Raw genomic sequence first — 24,945 nt, 5'->3', positions numbered from 1 at the left:
TTTCCTTGTCAGTGTTGAAGACCAGATGGAGCAGTCATCCTTGTACTTTTGGGACCTTTTGGAAGGTAGTGAGAAAGCAGTGGTAGGAACGACATGTGAGTTTTCTCTACTCTGGACTTATGCAGTAAATACTAAACTTTATGTCTAGAAGTTTAGTATGATATTGAGGGTCTAAACTGTGTCAGTCCATCAGAACTTACATGTCTGACAATACTATATTCATTGGGAGAATGATCCCTTTGTTTAGTTCTGTTAAAAGCAGCTATTGTATAACCCTAGTCACTAAAATGGAATTCAGGGAGAGTTTTGAAGTGGCAAGTCAATATGATTTGGAAATAGAGCTAAGTACTGGCTTCAACACTAGCTTGATCATTTTGGGGTTCAGTTTTCTATTCTGTGTGGTAGTACCTGTTCTATTTAAGAATCTTAAATTCATACATTGTTAATATCAAGGCTTATCTACCAGATCAGCCTAAGAATATATGAATGGTTTTATAGTGTATTGAAACATTGTTGTCTATTGATCTGGAAGTGGTCTGTGGAAAGAGAGTTCTTTTGGCTTGCTAAATAGACTTTGGCCAAATGACCAAATACAGATGACTGGATATGAAGTACATAGCTTTGTGTACTAGCTTAGAGTAATGAAAACTCACTAGAAGGTAGTAAATATTTTTGTTACCAGTGATTGCTTCCTTTTTAAAAAAAATCCAAGTATCTATAACTATCTTAAGATTTCTAAGTTCGTTCAAGCTTAAATCAAAATTAAAAATTTATTTCTTGGTTAGAATGCAAAATGAGTTTAGAAAATAGTTTGACAGTATTTTAATAAAATGAAGCATACACTTATAACCCTAAGCAATTAGTCTTCTAGCTAAGATAAATGAAGACGTGTTCATATAAGTACTTGTACGTGAATGTTTATATTAGCTTTATTCAGCTGATAAATTGATAAAATGTGGTATACCCAAGCAGCGGAATCTACACACCAATAAAAAAGGGACGGAACTATTGATACATTTAACAACATGGATGAATCTCAAAATAATTATGCTGAGTGAAAGAAGCCAGACATAAAATGAGTACATATTGTATGATTTCATTTATATGAAATTCTAGAAAAGACATAATGGGATGATAGCAGGTTATTGGTTTTCAGGGGGTCAGGGGAGGACGATTAATTGCAAAAGGGGTAGTAAGGAATTTTTTGGGTTGATGAAAATCCTCTATATCATGGTTCTGGTGGTAATACAACTAAATATCTGTTAAAACTGTACAGTTAGGAGAATTTTGCCTGTAAATTATATCTGAAAGCTGATTTTTTTTAAAAAAGACAAAATCTGTCATAGTACTCCTATGAAAGAAATAATAGACTCAAAATCTATGTCATAGTACTCCTGTGAAAGGAATAATAGACTCAAATGAAGTACGGAAACTCTGCTTAGTTTGGGATTATGTTTTTAATGGATTTTTAAAATAAAATGACTTTAGACCTATTTGTAGTGTAGTGACTTCAGCATCATTTTAAGGTTTTTCTTGATCATCAAATGGTCAGGTGATAGGAATGACAAACAGCATAACTCGAGTAAAATCTTCATGATGGAGTTTTGTAGTTTAAAAATACTTCAGAGTTTGTAAAAGATAGGGTTTTCTAAAATAGATTAATAATATTAGTAATCTAATAGAGATTGTCCAATATAGGATTTTCTAACCCAATCTAATAGATAGATTTTGAGGAACTGACTTTTACTTCTCTAAAGCCTTAATTACTTGGGGAAGATAGAGTGGTTGCTAGTTGTGATGTCTTGGGAGCAGATAGGAAAAATGACTTATTTCTCATCTCAGGGAGTAGATGTGTGCTTTTGTGACATATTTGATTAGGGTCTCTGATATTTAGTCATTTTTCAAATGGTGGAAATGGAGGTCCAGAGAAACTTAAGTGACTTGCTGAACTTTTGAGATTCTGATCTCATTAAAATTCATATTGATTCAGCATAAAATAAAGATGGACTGCATATTTACTTTTCATGGTACTGACAATTTCTCCAGTTAGTACCATGAAAATGTAAACTTGTAAACTGTTGTAACGATGTACTATGTACATCAATGTAAACTATTGTAACAATGTACTACAACTAGGATATAATTAGGATTTCTATTCCCAGTAATTTTGAGTTAGGTCATGTGACAACTAAGTCTTAATCACTCTTTCTTAGACAAACACTTGAAAGATCTACTGTCTAAATTGCTGAACTCAGGCTATTTTGAAAGTATCCCAGTTCCCAAAAATGCCAAGGAAAAGGAAGTACCACTGGAGGAAGAAATGCTAATACAATCAGAGAAAAAAACACAATTATCGAAGACTGAATCTGTCAAAGAGTCAGGTTTGTTGTGACCTCTGAAAATCCTTATAGTGGTTGCATTTTTTAATACCCCAAATGAGTCACATATTGTGCAGTGATTGCTTTATTTTAATTTGTTAGGTTCTACATGCATGGAAATCTTTACTTACCACAGGATAAACCTAGGTTTATAAAACATCTCTAGGCTTTATCACCATGATTTACCGAGTGAAACTTACTAGAAATACTAGTTTGTACTTTGTCCCAAAAGAATACATTGGTTAAAGGAGGCATTTATGGAATTTGAATAAACTTCTCTGTTAAACTACTAGTAGGATAATTCTGTTTAAAATTGTTTACAATGGAAGTTATAGTAGAAACCAGCACTGTAGTAGAATGAGGATGTAATTAACCTAAGATCGAATATCGATTCCGGGGAAAAAAGTGCTAAAGTCAGTAAAGAAAATATACTTTTAAAATTACCATTTGCCTGGGGAAGAAATATTTTGAGCAAGTGGCACTTCTGCTTTTGTTTGCTAAAGTTGGATTTATTAAAGAAATATCTCTTCTAAGGAGGTAGTCCAGGCAGGGTTCTGGTAGCCATAAGCAAGAGTCAAACCATTTTCCATGTTTATTTCCCCTTAGTTCTTAATACTAAGTGCAGTGCTTAAGTATCTCCACTCTCTTATCCCCTCCTAACCTTAAACTGGCTTGTAAGAGGTTTTTAAGGGCTCTATTTCAAGCTGAGATGACCAATTTTTACCCCATGGGACATGAGCTATAATGCTAACTTGAAAAAAAGCTGTGTTTTAGGGTAAGAAGAAATAGTCTTATTTTCAATCAGATATCAGTTTTAAACTGAAACTTGACTTTCGTAAAGTGTCTTACATAAGGAGAACTACTAGTTTGAAGTAGCCTCAGACCACATGCTTTGGACTAATAAACAATAGAATTCCTCTTGCCATCAATATACTTGATTTTGTATTACCCTTTTTCTGTTACGAGTCTTCTGAAATATGTTGCTAGAATGAATTATAGTTGTAATCTGTCTAAAAACTTACAGTTCACCTAGTATTTATTCAAATTCTTTTTATCATCCCAGAGTCTCTAATGGAATTTGCCCAGCCAGAGATACAACCACAAGAGGTGAGATACTGAAAGACAATTTGCTGATGTTGATTTTTCAGCCTTTTGCATAGGGTTGTGGTTGGAAGCTAAGGCTCTGGAGCCAGACTGCCCGAGCTTGAACCCTGGTTCTGCAGTTTACTAGCTTAGGGACTTTGGGCAAGAAATCTGGTCCAGCTGTGTCTGTTATCCTCATATGTAAAATAGGGATAATGATAATGACTACTTCATGGGGTTATTGTGAGGATTAAAGAGGTTGATCTAAATTCTAAATTACTTAGAATTTGGCCTGGCACACGAACTGCCCAAATGATAGCTATTTTTGGCTCCTGTGTTAGAGGAACTTTAAGATGCGCAGGACTTTGCTCTCTCCAGAATTTACTCACATTGGTAGCAGAAAAGGGTATTTGTTCTCTTTCTGAAGTGACGTTGAAATTCATGGGAAGCTGAAAAGAACGGGAGATTCAAAAACAGTGTAATTGATGTATAAGGGAAATAAAGAAAACACTGGTAACTTAGGAAACATCAGGTTTAAGGTTACATAATTTAACTTTGAAGTTGAACTATCTTCTGCCTTTTAATGTTTGAGGGAGTCAACTGGGGAGAAGGGTCCTAAGGCTGGCAAAGGCGGAACAGCCTTGGTAGAAGAATCCGAATCAAGCAATTCTTGCCAGTCTTAGGCAAGTCCAACAGAAGTTGCTACTTTTGAGGTATTGAAGTCTGTATTTCTGTTAATTGAGGAAAAAGGAATGGACAGAAAAGTAGGAAAGTAGGAAAGAGAAGTAGGAAAGTCTTTTCAAGTAGAATAAGGACAGAAATTTCATATTAGTGCAACAACTTAGATCAAAGGACATAGCAATACTAATAGAGTTGGATATTCCCTCCAAGGTCTTCTATGAATTTTGTGACTTAAGTGCATTGTTTCTGTATCTAGTTTCTTAACAGACGCTATATGACAGAAGTAGATTATTCAAACAAACAAGGCGAAGAGCAACCTTGGGAAGCAGATTATGCTAGAAAACCAAATCTCCCAAAACGTTGGGATATGCTTACTGAACCAGATGGTCAAGAGAAGAAACAGGAATCCTTTAAGTCCTGGGAGGCTTCTGGTAAGCACCAGGAGGTATCCAAGCCTGCAGTTTCCTTAGAACAGAGGAAACAAGACACCTCAAAACTCAGGTCTACTCTGCCGGAAGAGCAGAAGAAGCAGGAGTTCTCCAAATCCAAGCCATCTCCTAGCCAGTGGAAGCAAGACACACCTAAATCCAAAGCAGGGTATGTTCAAGAGGAACAAAAGAAACAGGAGACACCAAAGCTGTGGCCAGTTCAGCTGCAGAAAGAACAAGATCCAAAGAAGCAAACTCCAAAGTCTTGGACACCTTCCGTGCAGAGCGAACAGAACACCACCAAGTCATGGACCACTCCCATGTGTGAAGAACAGGATTCAAAACAGCCAGAGACTCCAAAATCCTGGGAAAACAATGTTGAGAGTCAAAAACACTCTTTAACATCACAGTCACAGATTTCTCCAAAGTCCTGGGGAGTAGCTACAGCAAGCCTCATACCAAATGACCAGCTCCTGCCCAGGAAGTTGAACACGGAACCCAAAGATGTGAGTTGATCTGTATTATTCTGCTTCTGTCAGTGTAGGCATAAATAAGGTGTTGTGGTAATGACTTTTTAGTTCTCTTTTATTTATTTATTTATTTATTTATTTATTTTGAGATGGAGAAACACTCTGTCACCCAGGCTGGAGTGCAGTGGCACGATCTCTGTTCACTGTAACCTCCGCCTCCTGGATTCAAGCGATTCTCCTGCCTCAGCCTCCTGAGTAGCTGGGACTACAGGCGCATGCCACCACGCCTGGCTAATTTTTTGTATTTTTAGTAGAGACGGGGTTTCACCATGTTAGCCAGGATGGCCTGGATCTCCTGATCTCGTGATCCAACCGCCTCGGCCTCCCAGAGTGTTGAGATTACAGGCGTGAGCCATTGTACCCGGCCTTAGTTCTCTTCAAAACCCATGTGAAGTTAATGTATAAAATATTTCACCCTCTTTAGTGGGTAGATTTATTGTTTTCCCTTGAAAACTGGGAGTTAATCTAGTCTGTCTTTGAGCCTAATCTGAGATGAAATTTCTGCAATTATAAAATGTTGTTTTAATGCCAAATTTTAACAATATAACATGATATGAAAATAGTAGATAGTTTAAATAAGACCATAATGCCATAATGTGAACAAGTGAGTAATGTAAATGCTTGTCACAGAATGGGAGATATTGTATTTCATTTGTTGTCATTTACCTGCTATATGAATAACTTTTTCTGACAAGTTATATTTTTCTATATTCTCTCGCTTCTCTTCTGCTCATTTATGGTCACTCAGTTTAGCCCAGGTCTTTATGAAGAAGGTTTATGGTGGTTGCAGATATTTTAGTATTAGGGGAAGGATTTGAATTAGTTCTCTATTTCCATTTCAAAATGAGAATTTTTCCAAAGACAGGAAAACTGTTGGCATTAAATATTTTGTAGTTAGGTTTTGGAGTACAAGATTCAGTTAAAATATAAGGCCACATTCTTTTAAGGGTAAATAACCTATTTCAGGTAGATAACACTTACATTGAATAATTCTTGGGTACAGTGCTATGTTAGGATTGCCTTTTGTTAAATTGTAAATTACTTATTTACTACTATTTATAATGCAAACTTGTTACCACCTCATTTGCTGAGATATGTGAACTTGTGCTTCCGGTGTTCTCTATCTCTGTAGAGTAGTCTTCCTTGCACATTTGTGCTATTTTAGCTAAAGGCTTTCTGATAAACCATTGGCCCTCTAATATAATAATATGAAAAGCATTTTTCTTGGGGAAAGCAAAGCATTGCATTTTATAAGTAAATTACCCTTGGCTTAATTCTTCTGTATGGGAACAAAATTTTAGAGTTATTTGGCTATTTTGCTCTCCTTTCTGTCTCTTTTCAAGTTGCTAATATTAATTTTAGCTTCTTCCTGACCCTACAGAAGATGGTCAGCTTTGTTTTATTAACCAAATACCACACAACAGTAACTGTAATATAATTATTTTGAAAAACATATTTAAAACCCAATTTAATATCTCAAAGCTGCTTTTAAAAACCTGGTTTAAAATTCTAGTAGGTGTAGCAATGCAGAACCTTTATCATACCAGAATATTATCATGCTATTTGATGAATTGCATTTAAAATCAGTGTTACATATTTGGAAAGGTCAAAACATATTTAATTTGCTTTTGTGGCACAGATAGCTTTATATTGAAGTTGTAGCATCTTTCAGTTACTGAGAGGAGGGGATACTTCTATGTGTAATATAGTATTTTTCTGTCTTTCTTGGAATCTGAGCTGTCTAGAATATTGACTAAGTACAGTCAAGTGCAGAATATAGTTCAAAGCCAAAAGACTAGATAACATGAAATTAATCACTAATGTTCATACCTTCCTCCTAAAAGAGTCCCATATGTATTCACTTACAGTCTCTTAACTCTTATTTTATCTGGTACCTTTGACAAACTTAGCTGTGTATCTTTGAGAATTAGAAGGTGAAGAAGAGGAGCTAGTGGAGAATTAGACCAAGTAACTGTAAATTGGTCTAATTCAGGATGTGCAGCAATTTTAAGCAATTTAGGATGAATATCAGTAGCCCCCAAGAGTGTACTTACTTTATAACAAAATATAGTGTATCCCCCTCAATTTTAGGGTATGTGTATGTATGTACTTAATATGTATTTACATTTTGATTTCTGAAATCAGATACATCTTTAAAATGGGATGTACATTTAATGTGGTAGTAATTTTTGCCCTGGAAAAAAAAATCATTGGTATGTCTCATTGTCAGTGGCATCTTATCCTAGAGGACATATGGTAACTCATGTCCATAAGGAAAACACTCTTAACAAGGAACTTCTGCTAGATCTTCCCTTTAAAAGGAATATTTTGTGTTTTAGAAACAGTTCCATGAAAATTGTGAAGGCGAAAAATCTGTTTAAAGTTTGCTTATTTAGAAAAGGTATTTATGAGAAAATTCTTTACCTGTGATAAATGAACATTGCTGTTTTTTCTTTTCCTTTAAGATGTAGTGATAAGCTGTTTCCTAGATTAGGCTCTTGAATTTGAATTTCACTCTTACACATTATGGCTTTATCTTGTAGGTGCCTAAGCCTATGCATCAGCCTGTAGGTTCTTCCTCTACCCTTCCGAAGGATCCAGTATTGAGGAAAGAAAAACTGCAGGATCTGATGACTCAGATTCAAGGAACTTGTAACTTTATGCAAGTATGAGTCATTTACAGAATCTTAAATGATATTCATGGGGGTTCTGATTGGAAACATTACAGTGAAATTATTAAGAGCATAGATTATTCTGTCAAGTCCTGGCTCTGCTGCCTCCTAGCTCTCCTAGCCTGGAGTTTAGGCAAATTACTTGATTCTGCCTTAGTTTCTTTATTTGAAAAGTGAGGATTATTGTTCCTACTTCCTAAGTTTGTTAGAACAAAAAAAAATGAATTAAGCATGTGAAAAGCTTAACTTGCTCAAGTATCATTACTGCTATAGATGATCAGTACTGAGAACTGTGAGAACCTACTCTGTGTCTGGTATTGTTAGATACCATTGTAGTACAGATACAGAAAATAAGACATTCATTGCCTTCAAGGAATTTATATTCCAGTTGTAGAAGATTGTAAATTTATGTTAAATCAATAGTTAAATGATAAATTGTGTTATACAATATGTTTAAGTTGTGAGATACAGACACAGAATTTGAGAATGGTATGAGATTATTGAGGGCTAAAGTCAAATAAGTATTTTTGTTTAGTAAAAGATTCTGAGCTTTGAATATGGGCCTGGGTTTAAATTCTGTTACTTACCAGCTGTTTATTTAACCTCCAACACTTAATTTGCAAGATGTAGGAATTGCCTATACCATCAGATTAGTTGAAGATGTAAGAACTAAAATGCTCCCTGCAAATGTGTAGCTTAAGTATGCAAAATACTGGAAACTTTTCTGGGAGAACCGAGATAGACAGATAGAAGAGAGTGATTTCTCATCTTGAAAGTGTTTTAACAGCATGAGCTAGTAAATGGTTGAGATAAGTAGATGCTCTTTGGTTGGTGTAATAAAAATGGGGGTTCTGATTAGACTAGGATTGATGGCTGTGTTTAGGACCTTAGTAAGGTCAAGAGTTTCTTTTCTGACGTAGGCCTTAGATTTACTATTGTAGGCTTTTCGTTTTGTTTAAAGACAGGGTCCCACTCTGCTGACCGAGGCTAGGGTGCAGTGGTGTGGTCAAAGCTCACTGCAGCCTCGAACTCCTGGGCTCAAGTGATCCTCTTGTCTTAGCCTCCTGAGCATCTGGGACTACAGGCACATACCACCATGCCTAGCTAATTCTTTAAAAAATTTTTAGTAGCAACAAGGTCTCGCTTTTTTGCCCATGCTGGTCTCGAACTCCTGAGCTCAAGTGATCCTTCTACCTCAGCCTCCCAGAGTGCTGGGGTTACAGGTGTGAGCCACTGCGCATGGCCTACTCTTGTGGTTTTAGCACTCTATACAGCCTTAAGTTACGGCAGTTACTTTAGATTTTATTTTTAATTCTTAATTTCATTTTCTATGGACTAGTTTTGGCATCTTGAGACAGTGACTAGCTAGATACCTATAGCTTTAGCTAGATATGTGTAGCTAATAGACTATAGGCAGCATCATGAATAATTTAATGGTAATTGCTTTTAAATGAGTAATCTCTGTTTCTACTCTTTATTTAAAATTGTATCTTTAGGAGTCTGTTCTGGACTTTGACAAACCTTCAAGTGCAATTCCAACGTCACAACCGCCTTCAGCTACTCCAGGTAGCCCCGTAGGTATGTAATCATTCTAAAGACTTGGAGCAAACGTCTTGAGCGAACAGCTGTTTGTTGTTGTTGTTGTTGCCTTTTCAAATAATTTTATTTTAGATGTCCTAATATGTTGGTGTATTAATTTATTCTAACTGTATCCATCTGTTACCAGTTATATGTGGGTAAATTACCATTAGGACATTAGTGTACTTAACTGACTTGTTTTCAGTTTTTGGAGAAAGGCTCTGGATGGGTGAATGAAAATACTCAATAGCTGTTTTTGTAATTTATGTTGTTGGAGTGAATTCTGACTAGAACTTGCTTGACTCCTTTGGACTCTAAATCTAGTGTTGAGGCTTTTGGGTCTTAACTACGGGTGTGATTACCACAATGAAGTGTAGAACAGTGATTAACACAGTAACTAACAAAAGAGCCTGCATTTGAATCTGGTCCGATGCTTCAAAGCTTAGGCTTTTTGCTCCACGTTTGTTTCTTTCCAGAGAGGAGTGACATAAAGCTAGTCCAGCTTTAATGAGCAGTATACACCAGCTTGAAGATTGGTGTAGCAATTCCTGGGTGAAGTAAGAGTAAATAGAGAGTAATTAATAAAAGTGATGGATATTAACAAGAAGAAACAAAACAAACTATATAATTGAAAAGTATGTTAATATATATAATCAGAAAAAAACTGAATAGATGATCCAGATAAGATTGACTTTGAAATTTGTGAAACTTAAGTTTATCAGTTAATTACTATGCATGGTAGCCTGGGTCTTACCTTCCGGGTCACTATTATCAGTTATTTTTAAATGTCTTAGTTCTTTTCTTTTGGAAGTCTTGAAATGCTACTTTTGCCCATTTAACCTTAAAGCATCACTCTATGTCACCGATGGAACTAGTATTTTCTATTCTTCTACAGTTCTCTTTTTAAAACTCTAATAGAAAGTGCATGATGAATTTGAGACCTAGTCCTTCCAGCTAATGCCTTTTTTGTGAAGTGTAAACTTTAGTTTCCTCCTAGTTGATATGCGTAAGCTTTTGTCTTCCCTCAGTAGTTACTGTTTATTTTACTCCTTGCAGCATCTAAAGAACAAAATCTGTCCAGTCAAAGTGATTTTCTTCAAGAGCCGTTACAGGTAACTTTCCAAATTAATTTTTTGTTCTTTGCTACTCAAGGAAGAAGCTCTTGCTTTGGAAAGAATAATCAGACTTACTGATTCTCATGTACCTAATGAAATTATTAAAAGTGTTCTAAGCATATCTAGTTTTGTAGATTAAATACGACTTGTCCTAAAATGATTCCCTGATGACTATGCTGAAAACATATAATACAGGTTTGCTGACTTTAGTTAAGGGGAGAGAGCAAGCCTGAAGAAATCAGACGGTACCTTGTCTAAGAATATTATGTTCTTTTGAGCTACTTAAGTAATTTAGTTTATTAACATAGTAAAGTGTCTGAAGAAAGAAATTAATTTTTGTTGTTGTTTTGTTGAGACAGAGTCTCGCTCTGTCGCCCAGGCTGGAGTGCAGTAGCATGATCTCGGCTCACTGCAGTGTCTGCCTCACGGATTCAAGCAGTTCTGTGTCTCAGCCTCCCGAGTAGCTGGGATTACAGGCGCCCGCCTAATTTTTTTGTATTTTTAGTAGAGACAGGGTTTCACCATCTTGGCCAGGCTGGGATTACAGGCTGGCAGTAGCTGGGATTACAGGCACCTGCCTAATTTTTTTGTATTTTTAGTAGAGACAGGGTTTCACCATTTTGGCCAGGCTGGTCTTGAGCTCCTGACCTCGTGATCCACCCGCCTTGGCCTCCCAAAGTGCTGGGATTACAGGTGTGAGCCACTGCACTCAGCCTTAATTTTCAAACTGTATTTGTTGAGCAGGGTATATTGGGGTTTTTCCTACTTTCCTCCAATTCACTCACTGCTTTTACTAAAGCAGTTACATTTTCTGTTCTAGCTGTTTAGGGTTCTACATAAGGCTTTCAATTGACAAGTTAAATTTTTTGAAAAGCACTGGTATAGTTTAGTAGTTCTCTGGTGGAGGCTGTGGGATGGCTGCATCGGAAGCCCCTGGTCACTTTAATAAGGTATACATTTCTAGATAAGACCTTAGACGTGTTGGAGCAGAATTTTCTAGGGTTTTGCCTATATTTTTAAAAGCCTCCTGGATGAATCTTCATACCCATTTTTTGGAACATTGGTTTCAAATATCATGTTTATTCACCAATAACCCACCTCCAACTGGTCTACTTAAAAAGCACTAATTTGGAAGCAGGAACTGCCATCACTTCTAAATAAATACTAATGTAAATGTCTTTGTTATTAAATGAACCTTTTAACTGAAATTGAAGCCATTTTAAGATTAACTGTCAAGTGGCCTAAGATGCCTTAATTTAGCATCTGTGAATCTTCCCTTAGCAACAGAGTTAGTTATTTTCCCACAACAGCCAGTTCTACTTTTCTTGGGCACTTGTCTCATTACTTTAATGACAGAGCCAGAAGAAAGACCTAGTTTTAGAAACACTCTAATCTTATAATGGTTCTAATATTTTGGCCAGATATAAGTTATGCCTATTTACTTGGGTAATATAAAATGTCCTAAAGGATTTCAAATATTTTTTTCCATAAGATCTTAAAACTCAATCCTCAGTCTCCTTCCTAAAAAGCAACATATCATAATGCCTCCTTCAAGAAGGTCACTGAAACATAATTTCTCTGTTTTGTAACCCTTCATTAGTTTCCAGTTCACCTATTTTATTACTTGGGCTTCTGAGAACCACATAGAAGCATTTAGATAAAAGGCGTGGATTCACGGACACTTTAAATCTTGCTATTGCCCGATTTTTATGGGTGTCTCTTTGCTGTATTTGAATACCTGTTGTGCGATAGAATTCTTTCCTAGCCACTGTTTTCATTTTCTGTTGGTTACAGTTGTCACAACTTTTTTTCCTAATGTGCTTTCTCACAATTTTTATTTTACATATGCTATCAGCTTTGATTTTTCACTAGAATTTTTGATGCCATTCTGATTTATGTAGAGCTTATTCTTCCTATTTATATTTCAGCCTGCCTCTTTAGGATGCTGATAGCACTTAGCATGAAAGCACAGTTACTATGATCTCTGGCAGAGCTGTGCCTACAGTGTTAAATGTACCCAGAGCTCACCTTCCCGTGAATGCTATCTACTACAGGGCCAAGAATCGGTGAACATGGGATGAGATGTGTAGTTTTGGTAACCAGGCCTGGACAGGCAGTGTAGCAGACTGCTTGAGTTTGAATCTCAGGTCTGCCACTTAATTGCAGTATGATCTTGGGCAAATGTCTTAACCTTTCTTTGCCACTGCTTAATTGTCAATAAAATGAGAATAGTACCTACCTCATAGATTACTGTTAGGATTAAATATATTAACATGTATAAAGTGTTTAGCAGAGTGCTTGACACATGTGCGTGTTCAGTAAGAGTAACATATTAGGAAGGCCAGGGCCCAAGAAATATAAAGTGAACAAAATGTGCCTTTTACAATATTTTGTATTTTCCTGTGTCTAGGCTACTTCTTCTCCAGTTACTTGTAGCTCAAATGCTTGCTTGGTTACTACCGATCAGACTTCTTCTGGATCTGAAACAGAGTTTATGACCTCAGAGACTCCTGAGGTAAAAGACTAATTGTCTTAATTTCTTTTGTGTCTTAAAGAATAGCAGAACCAGTTTACCTTATGAATTACAGGCATGATTAGCTGAATGATGTAACATTTATACTTTATTAATGTATCACTTTCTATAGATATTGTGATTTTGGAACTTATACGGGTAACTTTATTGTAGCTTTGCCATATAAATAGATTTAATATGGTATTGCCTTATCTAGTGCAATAAATGTCCATTTTTAATCTAAAAAAATGAAAAGTGTAGGTAGCATTAAGTCAGATTTCTCACTATATTTACACTGAAGGACTTTTAGGAGAAAAGTCTCTTATTTGTATAACTGAAAGCTCAATAACTTTATTTTATTAATATTAGCACTTACTGAGTTGGAATGAGTTACAATCTTGTTTTGGCTAACTTTGTCAAAAATATTTTGGGTCAGGTGCAGTGGCTCACGCCTGCAATCCCAGCACTTTGGGAGGCCGAGGCAAGTGGATCACTTGAGCTCAGGAGTTCAAGACCAGCCTCGCCAACATGATGAAGCCCCGTCTCTACTAAAAATACAAAAATTAGCTGGGTGCGGTGGCGCATGCCTCTAGTCCCAGGGACTCAGGAGGCTGAGGCCAGAGAATCGCTTGAACCCAGGAGGCGGAGATTGCAGAGATTGTGCCACTGCACTTCAGCCTGGGTGACAAAGTGTTACTCTATCTCAGAAAAAAAAAAAAAAAAAAAAAAGGCATTTTAACAGTATTATGTTTGTGCTTTCAATTTCAATTCTAAGTTAGTTTTCACTAAGTTTGAGTAAATCCTTGAGATGGACATAGGATGAATTTTGAGGGGTAATTTAGCAACTATCAGGTATTTTTTGTTAACTATTATAGAAGAATATGTATTCATTATAGAATATAAGAAAATATAGATAATCCTTAGTTTTTATGGTGATGACTTGATCTGAATTTAAATTATCTCATTCCTCATTTTAAGAAGAGGAAGAAGTGATTGTTACCAAGTAACTCACAGCTGTCTGCTTCACAATCTAGTTGAGATTGGTTTTTGGTATTTTTTTTAAGCCTTTGGATTTATAATCTGTTATGTCAAGAACTTGTGGCTTCCTTAGGTAAGGATTACTTAAATTGGATCAGAGTTGTTTTCTGTTTTAGGTAGCTGACTTAGAAACCTACTAACTAATAAGTCTTTAAAATAGAGAAAAATTAACACTAAACAACTAACCCAAGTTTTTTCTTAAATCCAATTCTGATGTATACATTTTGAATAATATTAGGTTCTTAACTGGAAATTACCATTGCAGGGTTTGAAAAGGACTAGGTGCATATAAAAAGTTCAGCCCCTCATCTGTTAGACTGATTATTGGTAAGACTCTTTGACTTAGTCAGCAAGCTGTGCAAAGCAAATACTGGTATGCATCCTCAGCAATTGAGATTTGAAATTGTAAGCAAAAGCTGTTCTTTTGCATTCCTGTGTCCAAATGTCATCCTAAAGAACTTGCTGACTTATGCCAGTTTGGGTTTTAGAGTAAGTTAACTGCTTGTTATATGGCAGGTGATTGGCTGATGCTGCATTTCTTCCCCCCAGGCAGCAATTCCCCCAGGCAAGCAACCGTCTTCACTAGCTTCTCCAAATCCTCCCATGGCAAAGGGCTCTGAACAGGGCTTCCAGTCACCTCCAGCAAGTAGTAGTTCAGTAACCATTAACACAGCACCCTTTCAAGCCATGCAGACAGTGAGTATGAAACATGAATGATGATTGCAGTTCATTATTCCTGTTAAAAGCCATTGTTTCTCTTACATAATTATTGGATACTATGTAAAAAGTTTGCCTTTTGTAAAATTTATTTGGGTTGGTAGAATTATATTTGGCCAATGGCAATACTGTTTGTGGCAGAAGAGTAGGAAATCCACAGCCTCTAGAATTTTAAATGGGTGTTTTATCAGAGCATTATTCCTTCTTTTAGCATTAGTAGCAGGCAAAGCTGAGGACCCATATTAAACAAACAAAATGTGTGGCTGAGAAACAGAATTTCTAGCAACAGCTTATTAATACTAACCATTACTAATATCATTACTAGTGTTATTCCCTAACATCAGTAACCTGAAATACCGGACACATACTTGGGTGTTCTGTCATTGCTGAAACTTTCATTTTATTTTATCCTGATCTCAAGATGGTTTTTGGAGATTTGTTCAGATTTATGTGGTGTTTTGAATTACATATTTTTCTACAAATTGTAGTTAAGGCTTTTTTAAAAAATAGTATTACAGCTAGTTTGGTATGTTTATTCTCTAAACACAGACTAGTATAAAACAGTTCTTTGGGGGGGGAAAAAGCCTTAATGAGCCAATAAGTACCCTTCCTATTGGTGCTTAGTGTCCCACTCCAAGCACTTTGGAGTGATGGTGGTAGTGGGGCCAGTGGAGTAGCATGGAAAGCAGGCACCACCCCGGGAGATCGGCTGGTGAGTCCAGACAGCTGAATTCACTCACCTTATCACTTAGAATATCTTATTTCTAGATAGAATAGTTCCTTGCTTTCACTCTTTTCCTGTCAGTTCATCCTGCACAGTATAGCCATGTTGGTTTTACCTTTTCTTTTGTCTAATTAAAAGCAAGCAGTGTTCCATTACAGAATGAAATTTAGTCCTCTGTCTGACACTCAGTACCTTTTCAAGTCTGGTATAACCTGTCACACTAGTCCCGTGAGCTTGCCTTATATATTCTTGTCACAGTACCTTTCGCTCATGCCAATCTGTTCTCTGCCTGTTTGAATCCTACCCAGTACACATTGGTTCTTACTCATTTATTGATTAAAGAATAGTTACAAAACCAGGCACTGTTCTTAATCACTGAGGTAGCAGTGAAAAAGGAAAAGTATGCTCAGGAAACTTAACAGTTTAGTATGGAGGTAGGAGGGCTAGGGAGACAAATACCTGTATATCAGGTGCTGTGTGATGTAAGGAAAAATGGAGCAGAATCAGGGAGCTAGAGAGTCATAGAAGGACAGATCATTGCTTGCCACATGGTAAAGATTCAGTAAATGGTAAAATATTTCATTCATCTTTAGTTTTTGAAAAAAGACTCCTTTCCCTTGTATAGCTTTTATTCTCAGCATTATTATGATAGCATAATAGCAGGAAGATTAACTTTTGCTCTTAGGTGTAAATTCTGTCAGGAATAAGTAGGAGTGTTTTTTTGTTGTTTTTTACTACGGTAAAATGTATGTAACACAGAATTTACCATTTTAACCTTTTTAAAGTATACAATTCAGTGGCATTAAGTACATTCATAATGTGCAATCATCATCACTACTTTCAGAACTTTGTCATTATTCCAAACAGAAACTCAGTACCCATTAAACAATAACTTCCTATTTGTAACCCCCTCCACAGCTCTGCTAACCTCTATTCTACTTTGCTTCTATGAATTTACCTATTCTACCTCATATTAGTGGTATCCTACAACATTTTTCCTTTTGTATCTGGCTTACTGCACTTTGCATAATGTTTTCAAAGTTCATTCACGTTATACAGTGTATCAGAATTTCATTTTTGTATGGCTGAATAATCCATTTTATGTATGTACTTCATTTCACTTATCCATTCATCTGTTGGGAAATTGAGTTGTTTGTACCTTTTGGCTATTCGGAATAATGCTGCTATGAACATGGGTGTATAAATATCTGTTTGAGTCCTGCTTTCAATTATTTTGGGTATATACCTAGGAATGGAATTAGTGGATCATATGTTAATTCTGTACTTTTTGAGAAGGCAGCATACTGTTTTCCACAGGGTGACTGCACCATTTTGCATTCCCGCCAGCAATGCATGAGGGTTCCAGTTCCTCCGCATCCTTACCAACACTTATTTTCTGTCTTTTTGATAATAGCCCTGCTAATGGGTATAAAATTTTATGGCATTATGGTTTGGATTTACATTTCCCTAATGACTAATGATGATGAGCATGTTTTCATGTGCTTATTTGCCATTTATCTTCTTTAGAGAGATGTCTATTCAAGTCCTTTGCCTGCAAAATAGAAGTTTTTGAATGTACAGTTTTGCTGGATACCACCCTCAAGCATTTTCTTTGAAACCTCCCAGATGACTCAGTGTGTCCTTGTCTTTTAAGGTATTTAATGTTAATGCACCTCTGCCTCCACGAAAAGAACAAGAAATAAAAGAATCCCCTTATTCGCCTGGCTACAATCAAAGTTTTACCACAGCAAGTACACAAACACCACCCCAGTGCCAACTGCCATCTATACATGTAGAACAAACTGTCCATTCTCAAGAGACTGGTAAGATCTTTGCATATGATATTTGGAAGACTTAGAGGGACAGCCAATTGAATGGACAGCAAGTCTAGCAAGTCTGTAGTGACACTTAGAAGTATTTTCCTGACTAGTAAGCATTATTTCTTCACATGTTCCTCCAGTGTTGAGAAAAACCTAATGCCCTTTTCTGTGTTAAGTTTACCTATTAATTTTAATTTTCGTAGAGATAGAACTTAGATGACTGATTTAACCTTGAAGTAGGTTTGTATTTTTAAATCTGTTTGCTTTGATTACCACAGACAGTGATTGAGGTAGATGGGCACTATCTGGCTGCTTATATGAAGGTTTTGAAACCATTCTGTTAATCCTTTTAACAAATGGTTATCTGTCCTTTTCTCTTTTATCTTATAATAAAAGATTGAAGACTGTGAAGATATGACTTAGTATGCTCATTGTACTGTTTGCTTAGAGATGGGAGGCTATTTTGATCTTTCATGCTGTTCTAAATCATGAAAGAATAGGTAACTTTGTACTCATTTCTTAATTTAAATTTAAGAAGCACTTGTAGATTTTTTTGTATTGGTATTTCAGATCCCTATTGAGTTTTTTAACTGAAGTCAGAGCAAATGAATTGAGCATTCTGAGTACTTGGCTAATCAAGTGATGAAGAGGTAGTAATATAAATTCTGGAACCTAGGCACAGATGACCTGATTCTATTCTCCCCTCTACTGTTGAAAGACAGGGCAGGTGACTTACGTAAGGGATATTTTTGTCAGGTGCCTTCTCAGATACAGTATTAATTAGAATCCATTTTCTTTTACTCCCTCATCTGGAGTATTTAGCCTGCTTTTTAAAAATTGTCGTGAAATATACATAACGTAAAAATTACCATTTTAATCATTTTTAGCTATATAGTTCTGTGGCATTAAGTACAACCAAACTGTTGTGTAATTATTACCACTGTCCACTTCCAGAACTTTTCATCTTCCCCCAACTGAAACTTTGTAATCATTTAATACTAACTCCTCCTCCTCCTCTCCCCCCAGCCCCTGGCAACCACCATTCTACTTTCTGATTCTGAAAATGACTGCTCTAGGTACCTCATATAAGTGGTATACAATATTTGTGCTTTTGAAACTAGCTTATTTTACTTGGCATGTCTTAAGGGTTCATTCATGTTGTAGCATGGGTCAAAATTTTCTTCCTTTTTTAGGCTGAATAATATTCCATTATATATATGAATTACGTATTTGAGTCATGTAGATGAATTATATATATGAATATATATCTCCTATTTATTTTTAAAGGCAGCAAATTGTATTAATGATTTTGATATATATTGGCTTTTAAGTGTAAAGACTATTACCATTTAACTCTTGGACCCTAAAACCGTTTTTCTTAAGCAGCAAATTATCATCCTGATGGAACTATTCAAGTAAGCAATGGTAGCCTTGCCTTTTACCCAGCACAGACGAATGTATTTCCCAGACCTACTCAGCCATTTGTCAATAGCCGGGGATCTGTTAGAGGATGTACTCGTGGTGGGAGATTAATAACCAATTCCTATCGGTCCCCTGGTGGTTATAAAGGTATGCCCCGAATACAATTTAATTATACTGAATTATTTTGTCTGTGTGTTTACTTGACTCAAACCATTTTTACCTAACCTTGCTCCCTTTTGTCATTTACAATCTAGTAGAGAATTTCCTGTTTGTGGATAATAAAGTATTTTTAATATACCTATTCTCCATAACAGAGGAACTAATTTTCTGTATAAAAAGCAGATTGATTTTGTGACTTACTGAAGTGGGAAGTTTCACCATATTGTTTTACAAAGGATGAATTTTCATATTTGAGTAATGTTTTTCTTTTGTTGACTTAACTCTGCTAAAAGTGTATCATATTTACAAAATGCCCATTTTCTAGTTATTTCTAGTTATTTCTTAGATTATGTCACAAAGAAGAATATAGAATTTGAGGCTATAATAGTGATATTCTCTTAAACTTTTGTTATGGTTCCAAGTATCCTAGTCACTACTTATTAACAAAAATACTCTAGACAGGCTGGGTGCAGTGGCTGATGCCTGTCGTCCCATTACTTTGGAATGCCAAGGTAGGAGGTTCATTGAGGCCAGGAGTTTGCGACCAGCCTGGGCAACATAGTGAGACCCTGCCTCTACAGAGAATTAAAAAATATTAGCTGGGCGTGGTGTTGTGCACCTGTAGTCCCAGCTACTTGGGAGGCTGAACTGGGAAGAATGCTTGAGTCCAAGAGTTTGAGCTGTGATCTCACTACTATGCTCCAGCCTGAGTAACAGAACGAGGCACTGCCTATAAAAAAGCAAACAACAACAAAACAACCTTAGACAGAGGCCCTAAGTACCTAACTGCCCTACCACCACCCTTTCCCAACCCCACCCTGCATTTTAGCAGTAGTAAATTTATAAACCTGGCTTATTTGAAGACAGCAATGTTCTATAAATATATGTTTTACTGTGGAAGCAATATTAGTAGAGTTTGCTTAAAGAGGGCATAAGTCTAATGATGGCATTATATAATCAATTTAACTTTTAAAGCAATATAGAATTAGACTGTTTAAAAGCTTAATATGATTTTGTCCATAATCTTATGTAAGTTTGTTTATTTATTAGGTTTTGATACTTATAGAGGACTCCCTTCAATTTCCAATGGAAATTATAGCCAGCTGCAGTTCCCAGCTAGAGAGTATTCTGGAGCACCTTATTCCCAAAGGGTAAGTAAGAATTGTTATCATAGTTGAATAGTGGTACAGTTGTTGATGTTAAGCTGGTGATTGAAGTATATCGCAGAGTCATAATTTGTTTTCTGAAAGTGCACTCTTAGTTTTAAAACTACTTGTAAGTCCTATGGAGAAGAGTTGAGTTGGAAGCTTTTTCCAATTACCCAAGAAAGATAAATGATAATTGCTTGTTATGTGGAACTTAGAAGGTGTTAAGGACGTTATTAATCATGTTGTTTGCATTAACTCATTTGCTCTTCCACCTCACAGGAGAAATGGGTTCAGAGGTTAAATAACTTACCTAAGGTCACTCATCAAGGAAATGGTAAACTAAGATTAGAACGTGACTTTCTTACTCCAGAGCCCATGATTTTAACTTTACTACATTGCCTTCAGCTTAACTTGCCTAAATAGCAAATGTAGCAAAGCCCTTTTTCGTAAGTTTTTTGTTGTTGTTTGTACTTACTTGAAGAACCCAGCATATTTTCTTTACTACATATGATAAAAGACTCATAAGAGTGTGTTAGAAATTCCACTTTAACAAACCTTGGGAACTTACGGATTTGAATCTATAATACATCAGCATATTCAGTTTTGAAGTTTTACAAGCCTTTGAGTATGTGTATGGTACCATACTGAGTTCTGTTGGTAATGTATAAAATACCTATCCTTGAAGAACTTACAGTTACATGGGGTAGGATGGATATCCACACAGAGGCAGTATTGAAAAGGGTGAAGGCCGGGCCTGGTGACTCACGCCTGTAATCCCAGCACTTTGGGAGGCTGAGGCAGGTGGATCACTTGAGGTCAGGAGTTCGAGACCAGCCTGACCAACATGGTGAAACCCCATCTCTACTAAAAATCAAAATTAGCCGGATGTGGTGGCACACGCCTGTAATCCCAGCTACTCAGGAGGCTGAGGCAGGAGAATCGCTTGAACCTGGGAAGTGGAGGTTGCAGTGAGCAGAGATAGTGCCATTGCACTCCACCCTGGGCAAGAAGAGCGAGACTCTGTCTCAAAAAAAAAAAAGAGTGGGAAACACCTTAGAATCTAAATGCCTTGGGTTTGACCCCTCATTTATCACTTCTCTTGCCATGTGACTTCAGATATGTTAGTAAAACTTTTTGAGCTCTAGTTCCTCATCTGTTAGTTTTTCATCTAACACTGAGGTTTTCTCCATGAGATATTCTGAGAATTAAATGAACTAAAGCAGCTAAGTGCTTAGCACTACAGAGCCAGGTGTGTATATCAGCCATGCAAATATTAGATGTTATTATGTGATCCTCAGGGAATGTATGTGAGGGGAGGATGTTTATTAATACAGACTTAGGTGAAAGAACTGTCTCTTCTTAATACCACTATTACAGTATTTTGTGTGCTCTTTTACATTTTTCCTGAGGAACAAGAAATTGATAATGCTAGTTGCTATTGCAAAGGGGCGACTGGGAGTATGGAGTAAGAGGCTTTATTATTTTTATTGTGTACCTTCTTGGCCTGTTTCAATTTTTATTGCATATAATAATGACACCAATAATTATTCTTTTCATGAGTTGTATGAAGTTTGGCTTCCTTCATACTTGAGTTTGTTTGAAGTACTGCCCCTGGAACATTTTTTCTTAATATATTAGATTATATTTCTAGGCAATAAATATATTTATACAATATAATTTTTTATCAACTTCTTAAAAAAAAATTCCCAAACCCCAACATAGTTGGTATTAGTCTTCCCAGTTTGGTGTATAAATAGAGCAAGGTTGAGAAAAATCTGTGTTCTTGCTTTATGATGTCCTTTTATACTGAGATGAGGGACAGAGGACCATGCCACATTTAAAAATTTCTCTCATTACCTAGCATTGTATCTTTTACATAGTATTCTCCAAGTGCTTTACTGTTTTTCAGGTATTAACAGATCTGATTGGTCAGGTTAATTAACAGACGAAGCAAGTAATGCCACTGTTGCCCTTGCTTTGTTTTTCTTAGTGTTTGGAAACATCTGAGCCTCTTTGGTTGCTGGGGAAGGCCAGGTAAAGAACTAAGGGGACTAATCTTATTTGCCAGCCAGTAGTCCTGTGTAATAACCAATTATAGTCCTGAATTTTTAATGCCAAGGTAAATATTATATGTTCACTTTAGGATAATTTCCAGCAGTGTTATAAGCGAGGAGGGACATCTGGTGGTCCACGAGCAAATTCGAGAGGTAAGGGTAATTAGCTGAATAGTTTTCTTACCCAGAACATGTCTCTAGTTCTTTCTGCATCCTCTACCAAGTTCTTTCCAAAGCACATTGCTTTTTAGCATTTATCTTGTTGAGGTTTTCAATTTGCTTGAATGTAGTACTAAAGTACTAAGGGAGATACTAGACCACTAGATAGGCTATGGAAACCAATTGCAAATTGAATTAAAAGGGTGATGTTTTTTAAAAATCTGCTTGACACTAGAGCATATTTAACCTTATATATTCACTATGCTGATTTCAAATATTTTTCATGTGATTCAGTATGGTGGTTTTTGTAATAATGGGTACTTCTTACTGTAATGTCACTGCATTAATAGATTCAAATAAGCAAAAATTAAGACACCGTGACTTGAGACAAAAGCAGAATAGTTATAACACTTTTTAAAATGTGAAGGAACTATTAAAAGTTTGTATAAGGGAGAAAAAAAATCATTGAAGAGTAACTTTGTCACAGGAAAGCAATCTTTTCCTTCCGAAAAAATAGCTGGTATTCAATTTGCCTTTGCCTTAGTCTGAGCAGTGTTTTTGTGTGCACTTAAAACATTAAAAGTGTATGACTTGGAAATAAAAAAAAACAAGCATTCATCATGGGACTTAGTTCCATATCAATATATCGCTGAATGGCTAGTGGCTAGTAGTTCTAAAAATTGGTTCTTTTATGTAGTCTTCATTTTCTTGAGACCTTCTACATTAGCTGCTTTGTAGAACGATCTCTGAGAAATTAAGAATTATGGGAGGAAGATGAGGTAAAAAGTGTTCAGATCTGACTTTTAAACTTTGCTAAGTTATCTAGCCTTTTGGGGGCTACATTTTCTTAATCTTAAAAAAGGATCAATTAGACAAGATTATCTTGGACCTTTCTGGCTTTAGAAGAGTATTGTAAAAACCTAGTGCCAGAAAAATCTAGAAAAGTATAATCTAGCTATATATTGCTTTTGTTTTGGAATTTACTATAAAATGTATCTTTGTCTGTTTCAGTAGCCGACTAATGTTAAATATTGTGTTCAAAGCTAACTGCTTCATTATGAGAAACTCACTGTTGCTAATAAAACAGCAGGGTGGAGTGATTCTTCTCAGGTGAGCAGCCCAGAAAGAGACAACGAAACCTTTAACAGTGGTGACTCTGGACAAGGAGACTCCCGTAGCATGACCCCTGTGGATGTGCCAGTGACAAATCCAGCAGCCACCATACTGCCAGTACACGTCTACCCCCTGCCTCAGCAGATGCGAGTTGCCTTCTCAGCAGCCAGAACCTCTAATCTGGCCCCTGGAACTTTAGACCAACCTATTGTGTTTGATCTCCTTCTGAACAACTTAGGAGAAACTTTTGATCTTCAGCTTGGTAGATTTAATTGCCCAGTGAATGGCACTTATGTTTTCATTTTTCACATGCTAAAGCTGGCAGTGAATGTGCCACTGTATGTCAACCTCATGAAGAATGAAGAGGTCTTGGTATCAGCCTATGCCAATGATGGTGCTCCAGACCATGAAACTGCTAGCAATCATGCAATTCTTCAGCTCTTCCAGGGAGACCAGATATGGTTACGTCTGCACAGGGGAGCAATATATGGAAGTAGCTGGAAATATTCTACGTTTTCAGGCTATCTTCTTTATCAAGATTGAAAGTCAGTACAGTATTGACAATAAAAGGATGGTGTTCTAATTAGTGGGATTGAAGGAAAAGTAGTCTTTGCCCTCATGACTGATTGGTTTAGGAAAATGTTTTTGTTCCTAGAGGAAGGAGGAGGTCCTTACTTTTTTGTTTTCCTTCCTGAGGTGAAAAATCAAGCTGAATGACAATTAGCACTAATCTGGCACTTTATAAATTGTGATGTAGCCTCGCTAGTCAAGCTGTGAATGTATATTGTTTGCACTTAATCCTTAACTGTATTAACGTTCAGCTTACTAAACTGACTGCCTCAAGTCCAGGCAAGTTACAATGCCTTGTTGTGCCTCAATAAAAAAGTTACATGCACCTTCAGTGTTCCTATTTAATTAAACATTTAGTTGAGAGGTAAAAGATCTGCTTTTTAATAGTCATCACTGATAACTCTTGAATGGTTATTTTTTCATGGGCTCATGCTCTTATTTTAAAATAAGACATATATAACAGTTCCTTCTAGGGTTACTTTTCTCTGATATTATACATGCCATTCATCAAAACATTTGATCTGTTTTCCATGGGCCAAATCATGCATTCTTCTTGAAGCTATTCTATTTTGCAGTAGGGCATGGGCTTCCTTTAGTTAGCTATCTTTGGGTAGCTACTACATATGTAGTAATATACAATAGGAGATACACAGGTAATACTACTGGCCCACCATCAATAAGACTTACACTTTCTAGTGGATTCTCAATTTAATTTGAGCAGGCAAAATGCTAAGACATTAAAAAGCAGAGGCTTTGTGGTCAGGCAATGCTGTGTTTCAGAGTCCTGATTCTGCCACTTAGTAGCTAATCTTAGAGAAGTTATGTTACCTCTAAGATCTCTCTCTCTTAAATACTGTTTCTCAAATGTAAAATGTGAATGATGATAGATTACCATCAGGACAATTGTGAAGTTTAAGAATATATCTAAAAGATTGAACGTAGTGCCTGGCACATACACATTTAAGAAATGCAGTAAAATTTAGTGCAGTAAAATTTAGCCATATGATACTTTCTCACACTTAAAGCTTGTATGTCTTCTTCAGT

General features: G+C 36.3%; 1 protein-coding gene across 50 annotated transcripts in view; it reads left to right on the top strand.

Annotated features, from left to right (window-relative positions):
- The window catches only part of CAPRIN2 (caprin family member 2), a 45,447-nt gene extending 21,221 nt beyond the window's left edge, over window positions 1–24,226 (top strand). For 10 of the 50 annotated variants that reach the window (XM_054442480.2, XM_054442479.1, XM_054442477.1 and 7 more), the window contains 14 exons: window positions 13–95; window positions 2,214–2,381; window positions 3,442–3,485; window positions 4,399–5,076; window positions 7,644–7,766; window positions 9,269–9,350; window positions 10,407–10,462; window positions 12,876–12,980; window positions 14,565–14,711; window positions 17,111–17,279; window positions 18,660–18,845; window positions 19,908–20,008; window positions 22,149–22,212; window positions 23,306–24,226. In XM_054442480.2, the coding sequence (XP_054298455.1) occupies window positions 13–95; window positions 2,214–2,381; window positions 3,442–3,485; window positions 4,399–5,076; window positions 7,644–7,766; window positions 9,269–9,350; window positions 10,407–10,462; window positions 12,876–12,980; window positions 14,565–14,711; window positions 17,111–17,279; window positions 18,660–18,845; window positions 19,908–20,008; window positions 22,149–22,212; window positions 23,306–23,874 (2,575 nt within the window). In that variant the 3' untranslated portion in view covers window positions 23,875–24,226. Of the gene's footprint in view, window positions 1–12; window positions 96–2,213; window positions 2,382–3,441; window positions 3,486–4,398; window positions 5,077–7,643; window positions 7,767–9,268; window positions 9,351–10,406; window positions 10,463–12,875; window positions 12,981–14,564; window positions 14,712–17,110; window positions 17,280–18,659; window positions 18,846–19,907; window positions 20,009–21,995; window positions 22,040–22,148; window positions 22,213–23,229 lie in introns of all 50 variants that reach the window. The other 40 variants (XM_063672567.1, XM_054442482.2, XM_063672565.1 and 37 more) reach the window with 17 other exon arrangements.
- Window positions 24,227–24,945: the final 719 nt, after the last annotated feature.

This window comes from Pongo pygmaeus, chromosome 10, assembly GCF_028885625.2.
Source record: "Pongo pygmaeus isolate AG05252 chromosome 10, NHGRI_mPonPyg2-v2.0_pri, whole genome shotgun sequence".
NCBI lineage: Eukaryota > Metazoa > Chordata > Mammalia > Primates > Hominidae > Pongo > Pongo pygmaeus.
This window is presented reverse-complemented; position numbering and strand designations above follow the sequence as displayed.